This window comes from Microtus pennsylvanicus, chromosome 12, assembly GCF_037038515.1.
Source record: "Microtus pennsylvanicus isolate mMicPen1 chromosome 12, mMicPen1.hap1, whole genome shotgun sequence".
Classification (NCBI taxonomy): Eukaryota; Metazoa; Chordata; class Mammalia; order Rodentia; family Cricetidae; genus Microtus; species Microtus pennsylvanicus.
The window spans coordinates 60,827,557-60,844,440 of NC_134590.1; the positions used below are offsets into that span (position 1 = coordinate 60,827,557).

General features: G+C 51.5%; 2 protein-coding genes across 3 annotated transcripts in view; one reads left to right on the forward strand and one right to left on the reverse strand.

The window, feature by feature from the left end:
• Sorcs2 (sortilin related VPS10 domain containing receptor 2) overlaps positions 1-16,884 on the forward strand; it is a 380,264-nt gene that overhangs the window by 167,562 nt on the left and 195,818 nt on the right. The window lies entirely within an intron of this gene.
• Positions 12,789-15,315, reverse strand: Psapl1 (prosaposin like 1). The gene has a single exon (XM_075943154.1). The coding sequence runs from the start codon at positions 15,298-15,300 to the stop codon at positions 13,726-13,728; it is 1,575 nt and encodes a 524-aa protein (XP_075799269.1). The 5' UTR covers positions 15,301-15,315; the 3' UTR covers positions 12,789-13,725.

The following is a 16,884-nucleotide window of genomic DNA, read 5'->3' on the forward strand; positions in this document are numbered from 1 at the left end:
AATCAGACATGCAACCACTGGGCTTGTTTCAAAAATTGGTATGAATGGCATTCTCCTGCTTTGGGCATTTGATTTATGTTCTCAACTTTGTTCTGGTAATTTCCCCATATTGCACGTGGATCCTCTCTAAGGTGTGCATTCTCCATCATGGGACGGTGATGTTGATGACTAGGGCATTTGCTATTCCAGTCAGGGCAGCAGCGAGCCTGTGAGCCATAGTGAGCTCCGGGGCTGCCTCTCCAGGCAGGTACAGGGCAGCGTGCAGGGCCGGCTGGATTTCTTCTCTCTTCATCTTACCAGCTTGCCAGTGGAATGGCCAGCTCCTCCATATCTTGGATGTCATCAGACTTTGCCTGTATGTACTCAGGGGCCACCGGACTGTGACTCAGTTTCCTCCAGAGGTGGCATGTGCCTTCTCATGGTCACATGCAGGCCTCCTCTGTGTGATGTAACTACACAGGCACTGCTGTCTCCCTCTGCTTTCGTTAAGGAATTTAACTCTTTCCTAACCCTTTCCTCTTCATCTCCAAGTCCCCACATGTCAAGATGCATTTTCCTAAATGTGCTCTAAACCCTCGTCCCTGGCCCTGGGGGCTTTTCTATTTCCAATGCCCACAAAGATACTTTCTCCTAAGACTGTTTTGTCTTTGCCTAGTTTGGTCTCAACGCACCAGTCTTCTGATAGTGAGCCTGTGGTGGTGTGTCTCTTGGCAGTGTGCCAGTCTTGCCTTAGATATCATTTTCCCAGCACTTGGCCGGCAGTGTGTTAGTTGCTTCAGGCAGGTCTCAGGGTCACTTGCAGCAGCGAGAGAGGGGCATGGGATCAAGCGTTGCCGTGGCAGGAGCAGTTCCAGGAGATTCGGCTATGCACATTAGCAAGCATGGGAGTGGGAAAGGAAGGGTGGAGCCTGTGCAAAGGACTCATCATCTCTCTGCACACATCCTGCATTCCGTGCAATGGTCTCAGGCAACTTGCCACCTTCCTTCATTTCATAATCTTCTACTTTTAATTCATTTCATTAAAAAATTTTAACTGTCATTAATTTGTTTAATTTTCATTTCTATTTAGTTTTTACATATAAATGTTAATACTCAAGCTTTATTATATTGTGCCTTTGTTCTGTTGATTAAATCCTGGGGTAGAATTCCCCAGAATACACTGTGGGAATCTGTTCTATCTTTTGCTTTCATGTTCCAAGAGAGCTGGGGTTTGAGATTTTCGGATCTTGTCAATTTCCCTGTGACATCACTGAATTGGGATATCATTGGATTTAAAACTAGATTTGATCCTATCTTTCCATAATATTTCCCTCACACCTCGTTCTCAAAATTCACATGCTGCCCCTGAGCAACACGCAGTGTTTCTTGTCGTAGGCTGTGTTAAGTCGTCGTGCTCTGTAAATCCCCAGTGGGAGGGATCAGAGCTTTGAGACCCAATGGTTGGACAAATGGCTCCCAACACTCCTCCCTATTAAGAAGGGTGAGTCCTCTGTGGAGACAGAGCCATGCAGTGTACATTCCGGCTTGTTTGTCTGAAGGGAGAGGTGGACAGAGCTGGAGGCCAGGTGTTTGACCTGCCCATGAGGCAGCTGTGACTCCCAGGGTATACAGTGTATTTCTCAGTGGCCTGGATGTCAGGACTGGCACTGCATACAAGTGGCGATGGGTCCTTGTCAACAGGGAAAGCTGAGCAAGTGCAGCCACAGCTTCCAGAGAGGGGCCCTGAAGGAGCCTGCTGTGTCCTTGGTGGTGTCTGGAGGGCACCAGTCTTTCACTGTTGGGCTTGTGTTAGTACCCTGTGTGCCAGGCTTTGGCATGCATGCATGTACATGCACACAGAAGTTGGTTTTGAGCCTTGCTGAGTCCCTGTCCCTCCTGGTGATCCTAGGGTCCTCCTATTCAAGGATCTCAGTGGTTCAATCCAGACCCATATCCCATAGTTACTACAAAGATGATTTCTACCCCAAAGATGGCAGTTGTCACAAAGATGATATCTAAAACAGGTATCTATAATGTTTTTGAATTTTCTTAGGGGTCAGAGATCCCTCTGTCCCCCAGTGGCCTCAGCACATGGCTTCTCATCTGCCCCTGTGCATGCAGAGAGCCTCAGGGCAGATAGGGCTCTCAATAGAGGCCCTGACTTGGAAGCTTTTGAGTCTATTCAATAAATAATCATTAGTTTTGAAGCAGCAGTTTGTGGGCCTGGTACCCACCTATAATTCCAATACTTAGGATACTGAGTTGATGTCCAGACTGGGTTGTGCTGTTAGGGACAGACCAACCAGGGATAAGATTTGGGTGATAAAGAAGTAGTGAAAATTTAAGGATATCCTTCTGTGGCCCCAGTCCCCTGTAGCCTCTTATCTACCCATCTACCTATTTATCTATTCTCCCTCTCTCCCTCCTTCCTTCCCTCCCTCCCTTTTTCTTTCCCTTCTTCCCTCCCTCTTTCTTCTAACCTCTTCCTCTACCTTTGGTTTCTCATCCCTCTCATCTTTCCATTCATCTCCCCTTTATCATCTCTCCACCCATTTATAATGCCCATCCATTTCCTCACCTGTCCTTCCGTACAGCTCTCTGCCCATCCATCTATCCATTTGTGCAGCTGGCTCAGCTGTCTATCGTTCATGCATCCCTTCCACCAAACTATTGGTTCACACACCATTCTCCATTCATCCATATAACCATCCACTCACTCACCCGCCCATCTTTCATGGTTTGAATATGCAATGTCCCCCCCAACTGGCTTTCATGTTTGAGCAATTGTCCCCATTTCCTGTTAATTCTTTGCTTTCTGTGTGTGGATTCGGTGTAACCAGACAGCCTCCTGCCTCTGCCACCATTCCTTCCCTGCTTCCTGCATTGTCTTCCCCATCATTACAGACTTTATCCCTCTGGAAATGTAAGCCAAAGTATGTCCTTTCTTCATTAAGTTTCATTTGTAAGGGTATTTTCTTGCAGAACAAGGAAGTAACTAAGACAGTAACAATTCATTATTCTCTCTCACCTATCAACTCTCCTATCCATTCCCTCACTCACCATCTACCTATTAAGCTACCTGTTCATTCATCCATTATCATCAAATATCCATCTATTCCCTCCATCATCATCTTCCTGTTCCCATCATCCACTTCATCCATTGTTCATTAATCTGCCACCCACCCACCTGCCCATCATTAATCTATTATTATCCATTCATCATTCTTATATCTATTCATCTACTTATATATGCTTACTCTACCTGTCCATCGACCCACTTATCCATTTATCCTTCAGTATCCACCAATCCATCTACCACCCATATATCCATCATCCTTTCCATTCATCCTTCATTCATCCTTCATCCTCCATTCTCCATCCACCCATCCACCCATCATTAATCTAATCTATTCAGCATTTTCCATTTGTCATCCATCCAACCATCCATTTACCTATATATACATATCTCACCTATCCGTCTACCCACTTACTTATTCAACACCCCAAATCTACCAACCCATCCAACATCCATCCACCCATTATCCATTCATCATTAATTCATCCTTCATCCTCCACCATCCATCTAACCATCCCATCATAATCTCATCTAGTCATCATTTTTCATCATGCTACATACATACAACTATCCATCTATCCATGAATCCATCCATCATCCACCCAGACACCCATTCATCATTCATCCATTCATTTAGACTTTTAGTTAGAGTAAACCATAATTGGCACCCAAGACTCTTAAGTATAGAGTCTGTAGATGAGGAAATCACCCATGGCAGTGTGAAACAGTCCTCACTGACAAGAGGCGTGAGAAGCAGGGAAGCTCTAGCCATGCCACCCTACTGGAGAAGGTGATCACCATGAAAGGCTTCCTGGAAGAAGATAGTCTTCTCTCCTCTTCTGCCTGTGTAGTGGTCATCCCTGTTCCTCCTCACCCTCCCTGATGGCTCTCTTATGCAGCCACCAGTTCTTTAGTTAGCTTAAACTACACCACAGAGAAATGCTGGGGACCGCACTGGCCCTGGAGGGTAATGGCAGCATTGTGCCGTTCTCTTCTGGCCAGGCCTGTAGTGCAGCCTCTTAGTAGGACCTGACTGGTCAGTATTTACCATGGGCTTCACCCTGGCTGTCAGGCTGCCTGCCTTTCATCCATTCCCTCCTCATCCTCTCTAATCTCAATATTTGACCCAGCTCTGCTGGACCTAAACAGCCACCCTAGAGTGATGATCACTCTACGGTATGGCTTATCCCATGTACTGCAACAGCTCCCAGAAGCTGGCCTGCAGGTCAGAAGCATGCCTTGGCAGACAGTGTTTGCCTGGAGTTGCCTACCTAGTTGTTTTCATGGGCCCTGGCTTCTTGCCTACTGCAATGGCAATTGTCTCAGATAGATGAACCTCAACTCCTTTTAGGTCTATGTGACAATAACTATCTTGGATGCTCTTTTGAGAAAAAAAGACAGTACTGGTGGGGAGGTCTTAGTATTCTGAGTCTCAGGCCTGTGTTGAGCCCGAACCCTCTTCAGACATTGAGACCTTCCCTCTGGAGCTGTTACTGCCTGCGCCTGGGTTGGGGTCTCCCTGTAGCCTCTGTGTCTTTCCCAGAAGCCCTTCCCAGTCTCATATCCCACTCTGAGTGGTCGGGTGCTTCCTGCACATCTTCCAGGATGGGGGTAACAATCCACCACATATGTGTTCCTCGTGTTGTCGTCCTCTGCTTCCTACGATCTGGTCTTCCTGTGTTCTCTGCTTTCTCAGAATCTCAGATCAGAAGTGAGTCTGGGGTTTTGCTGAGCAGAACAGCACCCACGAGTTATCACTCTGGCTTTCAGCCCCCGGGGCCTCTCTGCTCCTTCATACACTGGACAAGGCTATGGTCATTTAGGAGGTCTCTGGGATGGGTGTTGACAGATTGCCCTCTAGAAAATTCTCCACCAAAAAAAAATTCCTGCTAAATATAACTCATAATCATCCCAGAACTTCAGAAAACTATAAAATAGATGAGGCAGGAAAGCAATCCCTGTGTTAGTCCCACCCCATGAGATTAAAGCTATTAATATCTGCGATGAATATTCTCTCCAGGCTTTTAAAGATGCAAATATATACATGTTTTTATAAATGTTGAATCCCAAAGGAATTATGTATTAAACACTTCTTATGGGCTGACTGTTTTCACAGCCGCTATTTTTAATGGCTGTATAATACACCCTGATCTAAAGAAGGCATTATTTATTTAACCAAGTTCTCGGTTTTAGACATCTGAGTCATTGTCAATTTTCACTAAGGCAAAGATGTAAAAGTAAAGAGCTATAGCACCCGGCCCTGCACGCATCACCCTGCATCTTGGAGTCTGCTTGGAATAAGTGCCTGAGAGTGGATGTTCTCGTCTGCATTGGGGTAGGGGTGCTGGGATTCTGAAATGGGTGAGCATGTGACGGGTTTGTTGAGGTTGCTGTTGATGTTACTGGGGAACTGGGAAATTGAAGAACCCTTTAGACAAGAAGAGAACTGCAGGCCCTCCCTCCCTCCTGGTATGACTGTCTCCTGGCTGAAGGAAGGCTTGGCAGGGTGAAGAGCAGTCATATTCGTGCTTCTATAAATCCTGCGTGAGGACAGAGGCCTCTGACCCCGAGCACCTTCCTTAGTGACTTTTATCAATGCTGGACAAAAGCAACTTAAGGAAGGACGCAGTCCCTATGGTGGAAAAGCTGTGTCAGGAGGACAAGGCAACTGGTCACATTGCATCCACAGTCAGGAACCGGAGAGAGGGAAAGAGGAGGAGAGAGGAACACTGATGCTCAGCTCACTTTCTCATTTTCACTACACCCAGCACCCCAGTCCAAAGGATGGTGTTACCCATATTCAAGGTGGGTCTCCCTTTTTAGTTAAATCTTTGTGGAAACTGCATCACAGACACATGTGGAATTGGCTCCTGGCATGTCTAGATCCTGTGAAGTTGAAAATGGATATTAGCCATCATGCCTTGGCTCTGTGTCAATGCCATGCCGCCTCCAGCACTGAGCTTGCTGCTGCTGCCTGGGACGAGAGAGGTGACCCTCATCCTCCATCAGATTAGCCTGGGCTCACACTCAGCCCTGGACAAGGGATCAGGAAGGTGAAAGGACATAGGCTCTCAGAACTTGCACGGCATCACTTCTGTGTGTCTTAAAGTAACTCACAAAGAAGAAAAGGCCTGAGATCTGGGCAAAGGTTTGCTTCCTGATAGAGACCGTTGCAAACGGATTTAACACCAGGCGGGAGCTAACTGGAACCATTGTTGCCAGCAGGGCTGGAGTGCGAAGGGCAAAGGTCTGTGGATGTCAAAAGTTATTTCTAGGCTGCCGAGACTGCTCTGGGGCCCAAGCTAGTGCAGAGAAGGGAGCTGGGACTCAATCCAGGGGGTGGTTTTTCTACTAAGTAGGCTTCCCCTATAGGGACCAGCTGGCCATGGACGCTGAAGGTGTCTGGGTCAACTCAGCATTGTTGGGGAGTGGAGGTGCTAAGGCCTCGGGTGGCTCTGAGACCCACAATAGGGGGCCCCAGTGTTGAGTCTGAACCAGGGACCACTGGGCCTTGCCTGACTCAGTTTCTGTTGGAGCTTCTGCCACTGCTCTCTCAGCCTCTAGAATGGTCTCCTGGGGAATGTGAGTTCTTTCAGGCCTTGTTCTTTGAGTGCAGGGACAGATCTCTCCCAGGGGAGTACTCCCATCTCAACTGCTCTCCACAAACATTGGAGGGTGAGATAGAGGTGGGCAGAATAGAAGCTAGACTCAGAGATGGCATGCTGCACCTAGTCCAGGTAACTGTACCCCCACAAACCAGAGGCTTCGCCAATGGTGTTTTGTTCATGTAAAGACCACCAGACGAGTTACCAGCTGGTGTCCTCTGACAGCTCTCCTCTAAGAATGACAAGGACCCAGGTTCCTTCCATATTGTGGCTCTACATACTCCCTAGTTCTTGGTATCTAGTCTGTGCCTGCTTCAGACAGAGGAGTTCAGAACACAAGGACAGCCCGTGGGAAGCCCTGCCCTCTTGCCTCAGGCTCGGTCACATGTCTGCTCTAATACAAGAGAAGATCAAAATCATAATGCACTGTGCACCTAGGGACGCACTTACTGTGACCACCTGGCCGGGCCTGGTAGAACCTGGCCATAGTGGCACTGTTCACATTAGGGTCAGCAAGACCCATGTGCAGAAAAGGTTGTTCATGGACTGACTGTAGAACTCTGGGAATCCTTCTTCAGTGCCCACCACTGCTATTTTCACAGCAACAGTCCCCCTCTCTTCAGGGTTCCATGATCCCTGATGTGCAAGGTCTGGCAAAGCACAGAGCACATCTGGAGGACCTGAGGCAGGTGTCACAGGAGGCAGATGTTCAAGTGTGGCCTCAGACAGTGGTTCTGGTCCTCCATAGACTCAACCCCATACCCTCTCCTAATTCTGCCAATCTTGCCTTGTAGCTTAGAACCCACTCACCAGCTAAACTCACAGCAACGGCACCCCAGGGAGGGTGTTGGAATTCAGAACTTGCCACCTGCCAGGCCTGTGTGGTATGTGTGATGCCACATGAAGCTTAAGTAGTTCACAGGCTTGGCACTGAGCCACCTGCTGTCTCTACGCCCACCATCCTGAGGACTGCAGGGGGCTACCTGCGCTTTGAAATGTTGTACCAGCAGATGGCCGCCATCACTTCTGTTTGGCTTTGTTTCCCTCTGTGGAGGAGTCTTCTCTGGCCCTGCTCCTGGTTCTCTCTTACACACACAGGCTCTGCTACTCAGAGCCTTCTGCACCGTGCGGCATTTGATTTAAAATTCGACTTAGGTCCCCAGCAAGACTGCTGCCTGGAGGCCTGTGGAAAGCAGTAGGCTTCGTGTGATCAGAGGGAACGGTCTCACCCTGTACCATCTCCTTACTATATCAGGGAGTCCACCCACAGCTTCTCCATCTCCTCCAGGCAGGCCGAGCCCAGGCTCTCAGATTGGAGATTTGAGTTCAAGTTCTGGCTCTACGTACATGACCTTGGGAAAGCTGCTAGCTGTCTCTGAGCCCATGTCTATGGAATAGAGATGAATGTGTGGCCTTGGTTTGGAGTCCAGGTAATGGATATAGAATGGATAGGCCAGTGCCTGGCTTCAGATGGTTCTAATCATTCTTTATCATTCTTTGAGAAACACCTATTCCTTACAGGGATGGGACGGAGGGACCAGCTTCCCAACTCTTGTGGATCTCTTTGGTGGTAGGTACCTCCAAAATGATAGGCCCATGGTTGCGCTCCACCAGGCACTGGGGGTAGCAAGTGGCAGCCACTGTCCTAGCCCCCAAGTGATCCAGAACCTCTGCCACCATGTTCCCATTGCCTCTCTGGAAACAACTGCCATGTCCAGTCCTTCCTGACCTTTGTCTCCTCTCTGACCACCTCACCCACATGCAAAGCAGAGTGCTCTGTGGGCTGGCTTTGTGACCTGGGAAGTCTTTATCTTCTGGTGCTCCAAATGCCCATCTGCCCTGGGACACAGCAATAGCCACTTTTCTGCAGGGTACCACACGTCACAGCTGGAGCTGGGTCAATTTCCTCTGTTATCAGCCCATGCCTGTGGCTCTCTGTTCCGCAGCTTGAACCTTCCTGTCCCGTCCCAGCAACTCCCACCTGGACACTGGCCCTACCCATAACGAGGTCCCTGTGCTCCTGTCTTGCCCTTAAAGCCAAATTCCAAAGAACAGGCGAGCCCTTCATCCTGTCCAGCTTGAAAATGACCTCTGACAAAGGTCCATGTGGCCCTTGGACATACCCCCGGGACCCTCGACCTCCTGACCCCGGCTAGTCATCCAAAGCCAGGTCCTCTCTTACTCCAGCTCCCCACCTCCCTTGCCCCTCCACACCCATCTGTGCTCTAGCTCAGCTCTGTTCCGAGCCCTCTAACCTTGACAAGGCAGCTTCCAGGAGATTGTCGTCCCCCCAGCCCCCCAGAGCTGCTGCAGACTCTGCCTGAAGCATCTCTCTCCTGAGATCCTGTCACCTCTCTTGTTTGCTCTCTACTGAGTTTCTCGCCGTCTCCTGAAATTTACATACAATGCTTAAAATTTTCCTATTATTTTGACATTATTTTAATGTCATTTTCTTTTCCAAATGTAGTCGCTGGCATTGTTTCTTTGTATGTGGCTCATCTGCTGTGCATGTTAACAGGCTTGTGTGACAGGCTTGAGTGAGCAGCCACCTTCTTTGTCACGGTCATGTGCCCCTCCACCTCCCCACCCCGAGGCCCCATCGCTCCCATCTCTGCGCTTTGACAAGGGCTGCTGGTCCAGTATAGCCTATGGGATAGAGCCAGTCTTCTCAAGGGCGTAGAAAGCCCCACCTCCTACCCCCCCTGCCCACACACATACTGGTGGAAGGCTGAGCATTGGGCTACTTCCTTCAACCTAAGATGCCGGCCTGGGCTATTTTGTTTGGATGGCCTAGCCCTCACCCTCACCCAGAACCTGAGTTGGGACAACACTCAGGGAGCCTGGGCATCATCCTGTAGTTCCTTCAGGGTGTGGTGACTTCTGTGACTTCTCATGTCTCAGGACTTGGAAACGGTAGCGTCTTCTGAGTGTATGAAGGCCAGAGGGCATGGAAGAGTAGGACTCCCCCTGCCCAGTGTGTAGTTTTGTCCTGTGTCAACACAGTGGGGTGTCTTCAGGCAGGAAGGCTTATGGGGCTCTATCTATGACTCATTCACCTCAGCCTGGGAATCCCTTGACCCCAGAAGTGTGCTCTGACCTCTGCTGACTTCATGCATTTGTCGGCCCTTCCTAGATGCTAATCCTGATTTCAGAGCTACATATGGAACCTTGATGTACCTGATCCTCTGTGCTGAGGGAGTAAGGGGCCATGAGGAAAGAGCGAGTGGCTTGCTTTAAGTCTCCAAGTGTGTTGATTGCACCACTCCTGGTGGCGGGGGTGGCTGTCTCTGCTCGCATGCAACCCCCAGCGTGGGTGCCTACAACAGCTCACATTGAAGCCCTGTGCTGGCGTGGCTTTCTCTAGGAGAGTCTCAAGAGAAGCCAGCAGGGCAAGGGACGTAGTCGCATCTTGCACGGCCACCAGGAGAGGCTGTCTGCCTTAGAGATCCTGTAAGTTCTCCCACCATATTGTCACTGTGACTGGTTCCATTTACCTGCGGAGGGTCACTCAGCTGGCATGTGCTGAGAACAGTATTGTAACCTGAGTTTGAGGGAATCCAGGCTGTGAGGTCTCTATAGATGCTTTGGGGGAATCTGGTATGGGTGCTGCCTGTGTGGGGGCAGAATAGATCTCTGATCTTCATGAACCTTCTGCCACCTGTGGGCCCAACTCAGACAACCAGGGAACCCAGACGTACAGGTTCAGGTGTGGCTTCTGGATTCCAGGCTGCACGGGCTCCTCCCTGGGCTTGCTTCATCCCTGCAGAGGCCAGCACTGCATCCAGCCAGCTTGGCAGCCGGCAGGTTTTCAGTCTTGCTTTGTTCCCCAAACCCCTGATCCTGATCACTGTGAAATGACCACAGTCTCCAGAGTCCCATAGGACTGGCCTGGGTGGTCCTGGGCAGTGTCCTAAGTGTCTTCCCTCCTGAGATGCTATCACTGGATCCAAGTCCCAAAGAATCCTGCCTACCAAAATGGTCACTCTCTTCCTGCTCTTCTTGGGTCTTTCTTCTCTTGTGGCCTAGGGATTGCCAGCCTGAGAAACTGGTTCAGAAGTGCTGTGACTTTCCCTTGCCTTCCGAAACTGTTCCTTCTGTCCTAATAAGCAGCTTAAGTTGTGAGTCACCCTCCCAGGTCAGAATCCCACGGGTGTCTGGTCCCTCCCAGGTTGGCGGAAACCTCGTAGGCAGCAGCAAGGCTTCCCAGTCACATGTAGGTGTTGAGATGCCCCTTCCTTCCCAGCTGGTGGAGGGGCCCAGCCTAACCCATAGGTGTGTTTGCTCAGGTCAGCAGTGGATTTTAGACTCACCTTGTGGAGCCTTCAGTACGGACTCATGCGAAGCCCCCACAGGGGCAGCCCTGAGATTCCAGCTCCATTGGAGGGGTCAGCAGGGGTTCAGGGTTCTCACAAGGACATCCCTCTTGGACTGGGTTGTGACCTGGGGGAGCCCATCTCCATCAGGCCCACATTTGTTACTGACCTATCACTTTGAAGAATGTTTTTAGCAAATGAACCAGTTGCCAGACCCTGATCCTGCCAGGAGTTTGGAGGCCATGGACCCTGACAGCGTCCGTACCTGTCTAGATCTATGCTGGATGGTGGCATCTGATGGATCCCCACGGCCTGTGTGGTAGGAGTTTCTGACATTTATGCACCTGGCCAGCCTTCCAGAGCGTCGGCTTCCTCCTTAATTCGGGCACTGTGGTCCCCAACTCCAGTTTCTGCATGTTTAATGTCCCGCTTCCCACCCTCACAGGAAGGATCTGTACCGCTTTTAGGCATGGTGAGGACAGCTGCTATTCTCGAGGTCCCTTCTGAAGCAAGCAGAATGCAAGGTTGTCCTGTTGGTCCTTGTCCCTCTGCTGAGCCACTAGGTGAATTTGTGGGTCTGAGTAAACTGTTTCTGTTACCCCTTTGGGCTCGTCTTTCTCTCCTCTTGTCCCTCTGCCTTCCACCATGAGGTGCAGGAAGAGTAAAGATTCAGGAGTGTGGATGAGGTGGAGTCCCTGTGACCGGGCATAGGAAATATGTGCCCTGCCAGCCGCAGTCGGCAGTGGGCCTGTGGGGCTCTTGCCAGGAGTGTTCCAAGACAGGCTCCTGTGGGCCATGTGTATGTGGGGACATATTTGATCAGTGGTCTGAGGAAGCAGCTGGCTCGAGGCCTGGAGGTTGTGTGAGAGTCAAAGGAAGGGATGAGGAGAGCCCCCACCCCCATCCTGCCTGTCCCCAACTGTAACTCTGGAGCCAGTGAAATGGGCCCAGAGACAAAGAAAGGACATGGCACTTAGTACCTCCTGGCCTCTGGCAGGCCAGGCCTATCTGACTGGTGATGTCTCTCTGGAAATGTCAGGTCAAGAAAGCCATGAGATGTCACATACAACTGTTAGAAAGTGTCCCTTGGGATCACTGCCAGAACAGAGGAGGGGCCTCCACGCTGCTCTGGCCCAGGGCTCCTGGGGAGAGATGAACGAGCATTGAGTGGTGACTATGGCAACCTCAAGCTGTGCTTTGGGATTGCTTGATCCACAAGGCTACAACTGTGCATGGCCACCCAGTAGGCAGCTTTTTCACTGCCTCCTACTCCCTTATCTTGCTCAGGGCTGATCAGGGAGACCCAGGTCCATCCAGACGACAGTGCCAGCACACAGGATTCTAGAAATTCTGGCTAGGAATGCCCTAGTTCCTGGATGGTTGCCCAGTTCAATTGCCTAAGAAGCCAGGTGTGGCCCTTAGGAAAGAATCTACCCACATTACTGGGCAGCCAGGCCAAGGTAGTCTCATCCCCACCCAGGCAATGGTGACCATGCACCGGAACTTGAGTGCACATCACAGATGTTTGGGCATCAGCTATATGCAGGTCTGGTGCTGGGCTTGAGGCCTTGGCGACATCACTCTCAGGGGCTGTCAATGAGGGACTCATGAGATACTGAAGACTACACACAGGAGAGGAAGGCAGTGGGTACCTGAAACAGACCGGTGCCCCCAAAGGAAGCTTTCCTCTGTAAAAAAAACACCCATGGGAGGTGGTGAGGAGGGGATTTTGGAGCCTCGGGGACCACGTTCTTTCATTAGAATAAAAACAGCAAACATCATTTGGAGAGAGCTTCTGGTTTATATAATGCTTGCTTGGTCAGATTCCCCAGAGGCCCTATAGATTCCCAAGATAGGCTTTCCTGATCCTGATGGGCCAATGGGTGCTGGTCTCTAAGGGAAAGAGCTTGAGGACATCTAGAATTGTCTCAACATCGCCTTGAGGCGGGCACGATTCTTCTAGTCTACAGATAGAAAAACTGAGGCTCAGCAGATAAAGGACCTGCTCACGAGGGTGGAGCTCTTGCTGTGGCCCATGCCACAGCCATTCCATACCCCTCGGGTCTTCTCCAGAGCTCGCCCAGCGGGGTTTGTTCCCCTAATTTTAAGCATACTCCAGACTACTTAGCACCAGGATGACTGGAGTCTAAGTGAGAGGACAGATTCCCCTTGGTGGGACAAGACACGGACAGGAGTGCTCTGAAGTCCAAATACCTCTCATTGGTGGTAGCCAATAAGCCAGGCCCCTCCCCTAGAAAATGCCACTCATGTTCCAGTTACCCCACTGGGAACCAGCCGCAGAGATCCCAACCTGAGAATACCCAATGCCCACCCCGACCTATTGCTAAGCCATTTGCCTGACTAGTGGCAGTCCCCTCTACTCTTCCCTCTGCAGCTGCTTTGGCTTATAGCTGGGTGTTCACCCACACGGGAAGCCTCTGACAGGTTTCCCCAGGCCATCAGCACCACAGCAGGGCAGGAGAGGGTGGCTTACAGGGGCAGGGGCAAGGACTTCCTTTTTATGGCGGGGGTGACAGTGATGAGGCCAGAGACAGAAAGGTGAAGCTGTTCAGCGTCAGGAGAGCACGGCTTTGAATGTCAGCTCCACTCACCCCTGACTCCCTCCCGAGAACTTCAGTTTTTCATCTATGACATGGGGGTGGGGTAGCACCCACCTCATAGGGTCCCCTTGGGAGGTAGAAGCCTGCAGGAGGAATCAGCCCTGGCAGGCTTTGGGTTCTGGTGGCCGCAGTCATGGCTGCTCTTTGACTTCGGAATCTGGCTTTTTCCAAACAAGACGCTGGCAGTGTTCCACGGCGTTGCACATCTCAGCAGCCTCTGGACTCTTGCACCAAAAGCTGGGGCCCATGACACACTGATCCGTGCCTAGAATTGGGACCTTGGGGCTGTGGCAGGCCCCCATCTTTTTGCAGAGGTCCGTGGGGTCCATCATAAACCTGAGGCTCTCTATGAGCACAGGTTCATATTCTGCTACGAAGCGGTTGCACTGCAGCACGTAGGGCAGCGGCAGGATGCGGCAACCACCTTTGAAGGCGTTCAGGATGTCCCGCTTGGTGCTCTTGCGATCCAGATTCTGGGAAGATACGCCCAGTATCCTTTTGCATCCTTGGCAGAAGCTGCCCTGGTTTTCTTCATCCACCAGCAGGGCTGGTGTGGTTGCCTCAGCCCTGGAAACAGACCTGGCCTGCCTTCTGTTGTTACACAGCCGGATGGTCTCACACACTTTCTCTGGCGTGACCCTGGTCACAAGCTGTACCAAGCTGGGGCTGTAGGTCTCCACCAGGGTGATGCACTGCTGGACCAGAGATTCGGGCATTATGGAACATACTCGTTCCAGAGCGTGGGTGACGAGGGCTTCTGTGCTGTTGGTCATGAGCCATTTGTCCATCTCCTGGATCACGTTTAAGCACACATCACAGGTCAGGCCCAACTGCATCTGCATCTCATTCTTCCTTGGCAGTTCCATCTCCAGAGAGGGGACTCCGTTCACAGCGGCCATTTGAGCCAGCCGGTGGGCAGGCTCTCTCTGCTCCTCACAGAAGCCCCCCTTACTGCAGACTTCCTGTGGGTGGAGAATCTGCAGCATTTGCTTGGCGGGGACAAACTGCTGGCGGATGTAGTTCTTGCAGAGCACAACGAGGCCAGACCCCAGGGATTCACACTGATCCTGGACAGCTACCTCTGCCGAGGTCAAGTTAGACTCCAGAGAACCCTGGAGTCGGGAGATCAGCTGGATACAATCTTGGCATACAGCACCCCCAAGCACCTGTGACGGGTGGAAGCTGAGGGCCCCATTGGACAAAAATGGAGCCATCACCTCAGTTGCATCCTCTTGGGTCGGCGGGCTCTCTGAGGTGGCAGTGGCTAGGTACCTCTGTAGCGGCTCACAGAGGGTAAGCGCAGTACATACCGGAGCCAGGGCACTCCCTGCGGTTCCACTGAGCATGCCCAGAACAGCTGTGCTATGGTTGCCCACCATCGTCTTGCACTTTGCTGAAGATTCCAGGCTTGGAAGCCACTCACAGGTCTTCATTAGCGATGCCAAAATGTCAGACTCTGTAGCATCTGGGTTCATCCCGTTACCAGCAGCGGCTGCCACATCCTGGCATATACCGCAGGGCAGGGTCTTGACTGTGGGCTTGCTCCAGACAGCACTCTGGCAGAACCTCACAGCCTGGCACTTCGCAGCTGCCTGCAGATCCTGACACCATACCTCGGAGCCCTTGGCACACTCCTGGGGGCCCGAGATGGGGCTGGCCTTGGTGGCCCCCAGGAGACCAGACAAGAGAATCAGAGCACACAGCATAATGCCTCTGGCTCCACTGGCTGCAGCCTCTGCTTAGTTGTGGCTTTAAAACTAGCTCTCCTGCCTGGCCTGCTCAGCAAGGGTCCCGCCTCTGGCTCCTCCCCAGCCTGAGTCAGCACCACCTGCATGGGTGCTGGCCCCAACCTCTCTAGCTTCTGCCTCTTGGCCTCTCCACCTTCAGGGAACATCTCCCTCTCTTCCCCTGAGTGATCGCTATTTTCAAAGACTAGCTTCTTCAGGAATGAAGTTTCTTTCTGTTCTGTGTCACACCAGGGCTGCAATTCTAGACTGAATTCCTAGAGTGACTTATTTCAAACTCACGGTCGTGTACCGGCCATAGGTTCTTTCCCTCGGGCCTGCTGTTCAGGGACTGAGTGGACTGTTGACCCCACAGTGCCTGTGTGAAGGCTGCTGGCATGCAGAGCCTTACATTCTGGAGACTTCTATGGGAGGCCGAGCGTGGGCTGGTCCCTAGCAGATGCGCATGATGTTTGCTGAGGTTCACATGTACAAAAGGGTTTTGTTTCACTGTTAGGTCATTTGTTATCCTCCGCAATTTTGGAAATAGGCATTAGGCAAGCGCATTGGCACCAGGCAAACACACAGGTGGCCAGAACCTCATCCTGTTGATTCTGTGGAGCCTTCTGGAGCCAGACTCACCTGTTATGATTGACATGTAGCTCATCACTCCCGTAGGAGTGGGCAGATCAGGGGCCCTGAGGGCACCATGGAAGCCCCACATGCCTTAGTAGCATGAGTTCCACACGTGGGTATCTGTGGCTCAGATCCTGGGGCTCTGGGTGCCCAGAGTAATTCACTTCCTAGCTATGTGGGGCTGGTATCCAAGCTGCCTTTGCAACAGCTTTGCAAAGAATGCAGAAGGTGCCTCCTGTTGCCCTCCTTCTAGGAGGTTGGGCTGCAGAGATTTGCTGGGCTCTTTAAATGCCTGCCAAGGACTCCGCTTCCTTTGGGCCAGGGGAAGGAACAGGCTTGGTGAAGTGGTGAGGCTGGGCTCACTTAGCTGCAGGGCCACCAGGGCCAGTTGGGTGAGCTGTACACAGAGGTGGGGCTGCAGACAAGGGGCTCTTATCTAGATCTGACTGGGCTGGCCCGGCTGACTCAACCGACAGCACCTTACCCGGGTGCTGTTTACGGAACACCCACTCACTTTGTTTTCGGGGCTCAGGCATGTTTTCAACCCTGCAATCAACTCTGTTTGCCAAACGTGTGACCTGCCGTTTGACTCAGTTTTGATGCCAACTCCCCAGAGTTTATCCAGACCCTGCCGTCAGGGGTTTGGACTCCAGTTCGGTCCTCCCCACCTGCACTTATACTGTCTTGGTTCCTATGGCCCTCTAAAGTTCAGGGCCTGTTAGGAAGACCCCAAGAATGCAGGCGGGCTATATGTTAGCACTGACCAGTTTATCCCCCAGGACCCAACTTAAGAACCACCAGGGGAAGGTGACAAGAGCAAGAGATGGGTAGGACATGGGCCCTATCTGGGAGTGTCAACCTCTAGACCATCTGTGGGTTATGCCGGAGCACTGCCCCTTCCCAGAGTCATGGGTGAGGGATGACTGAAAG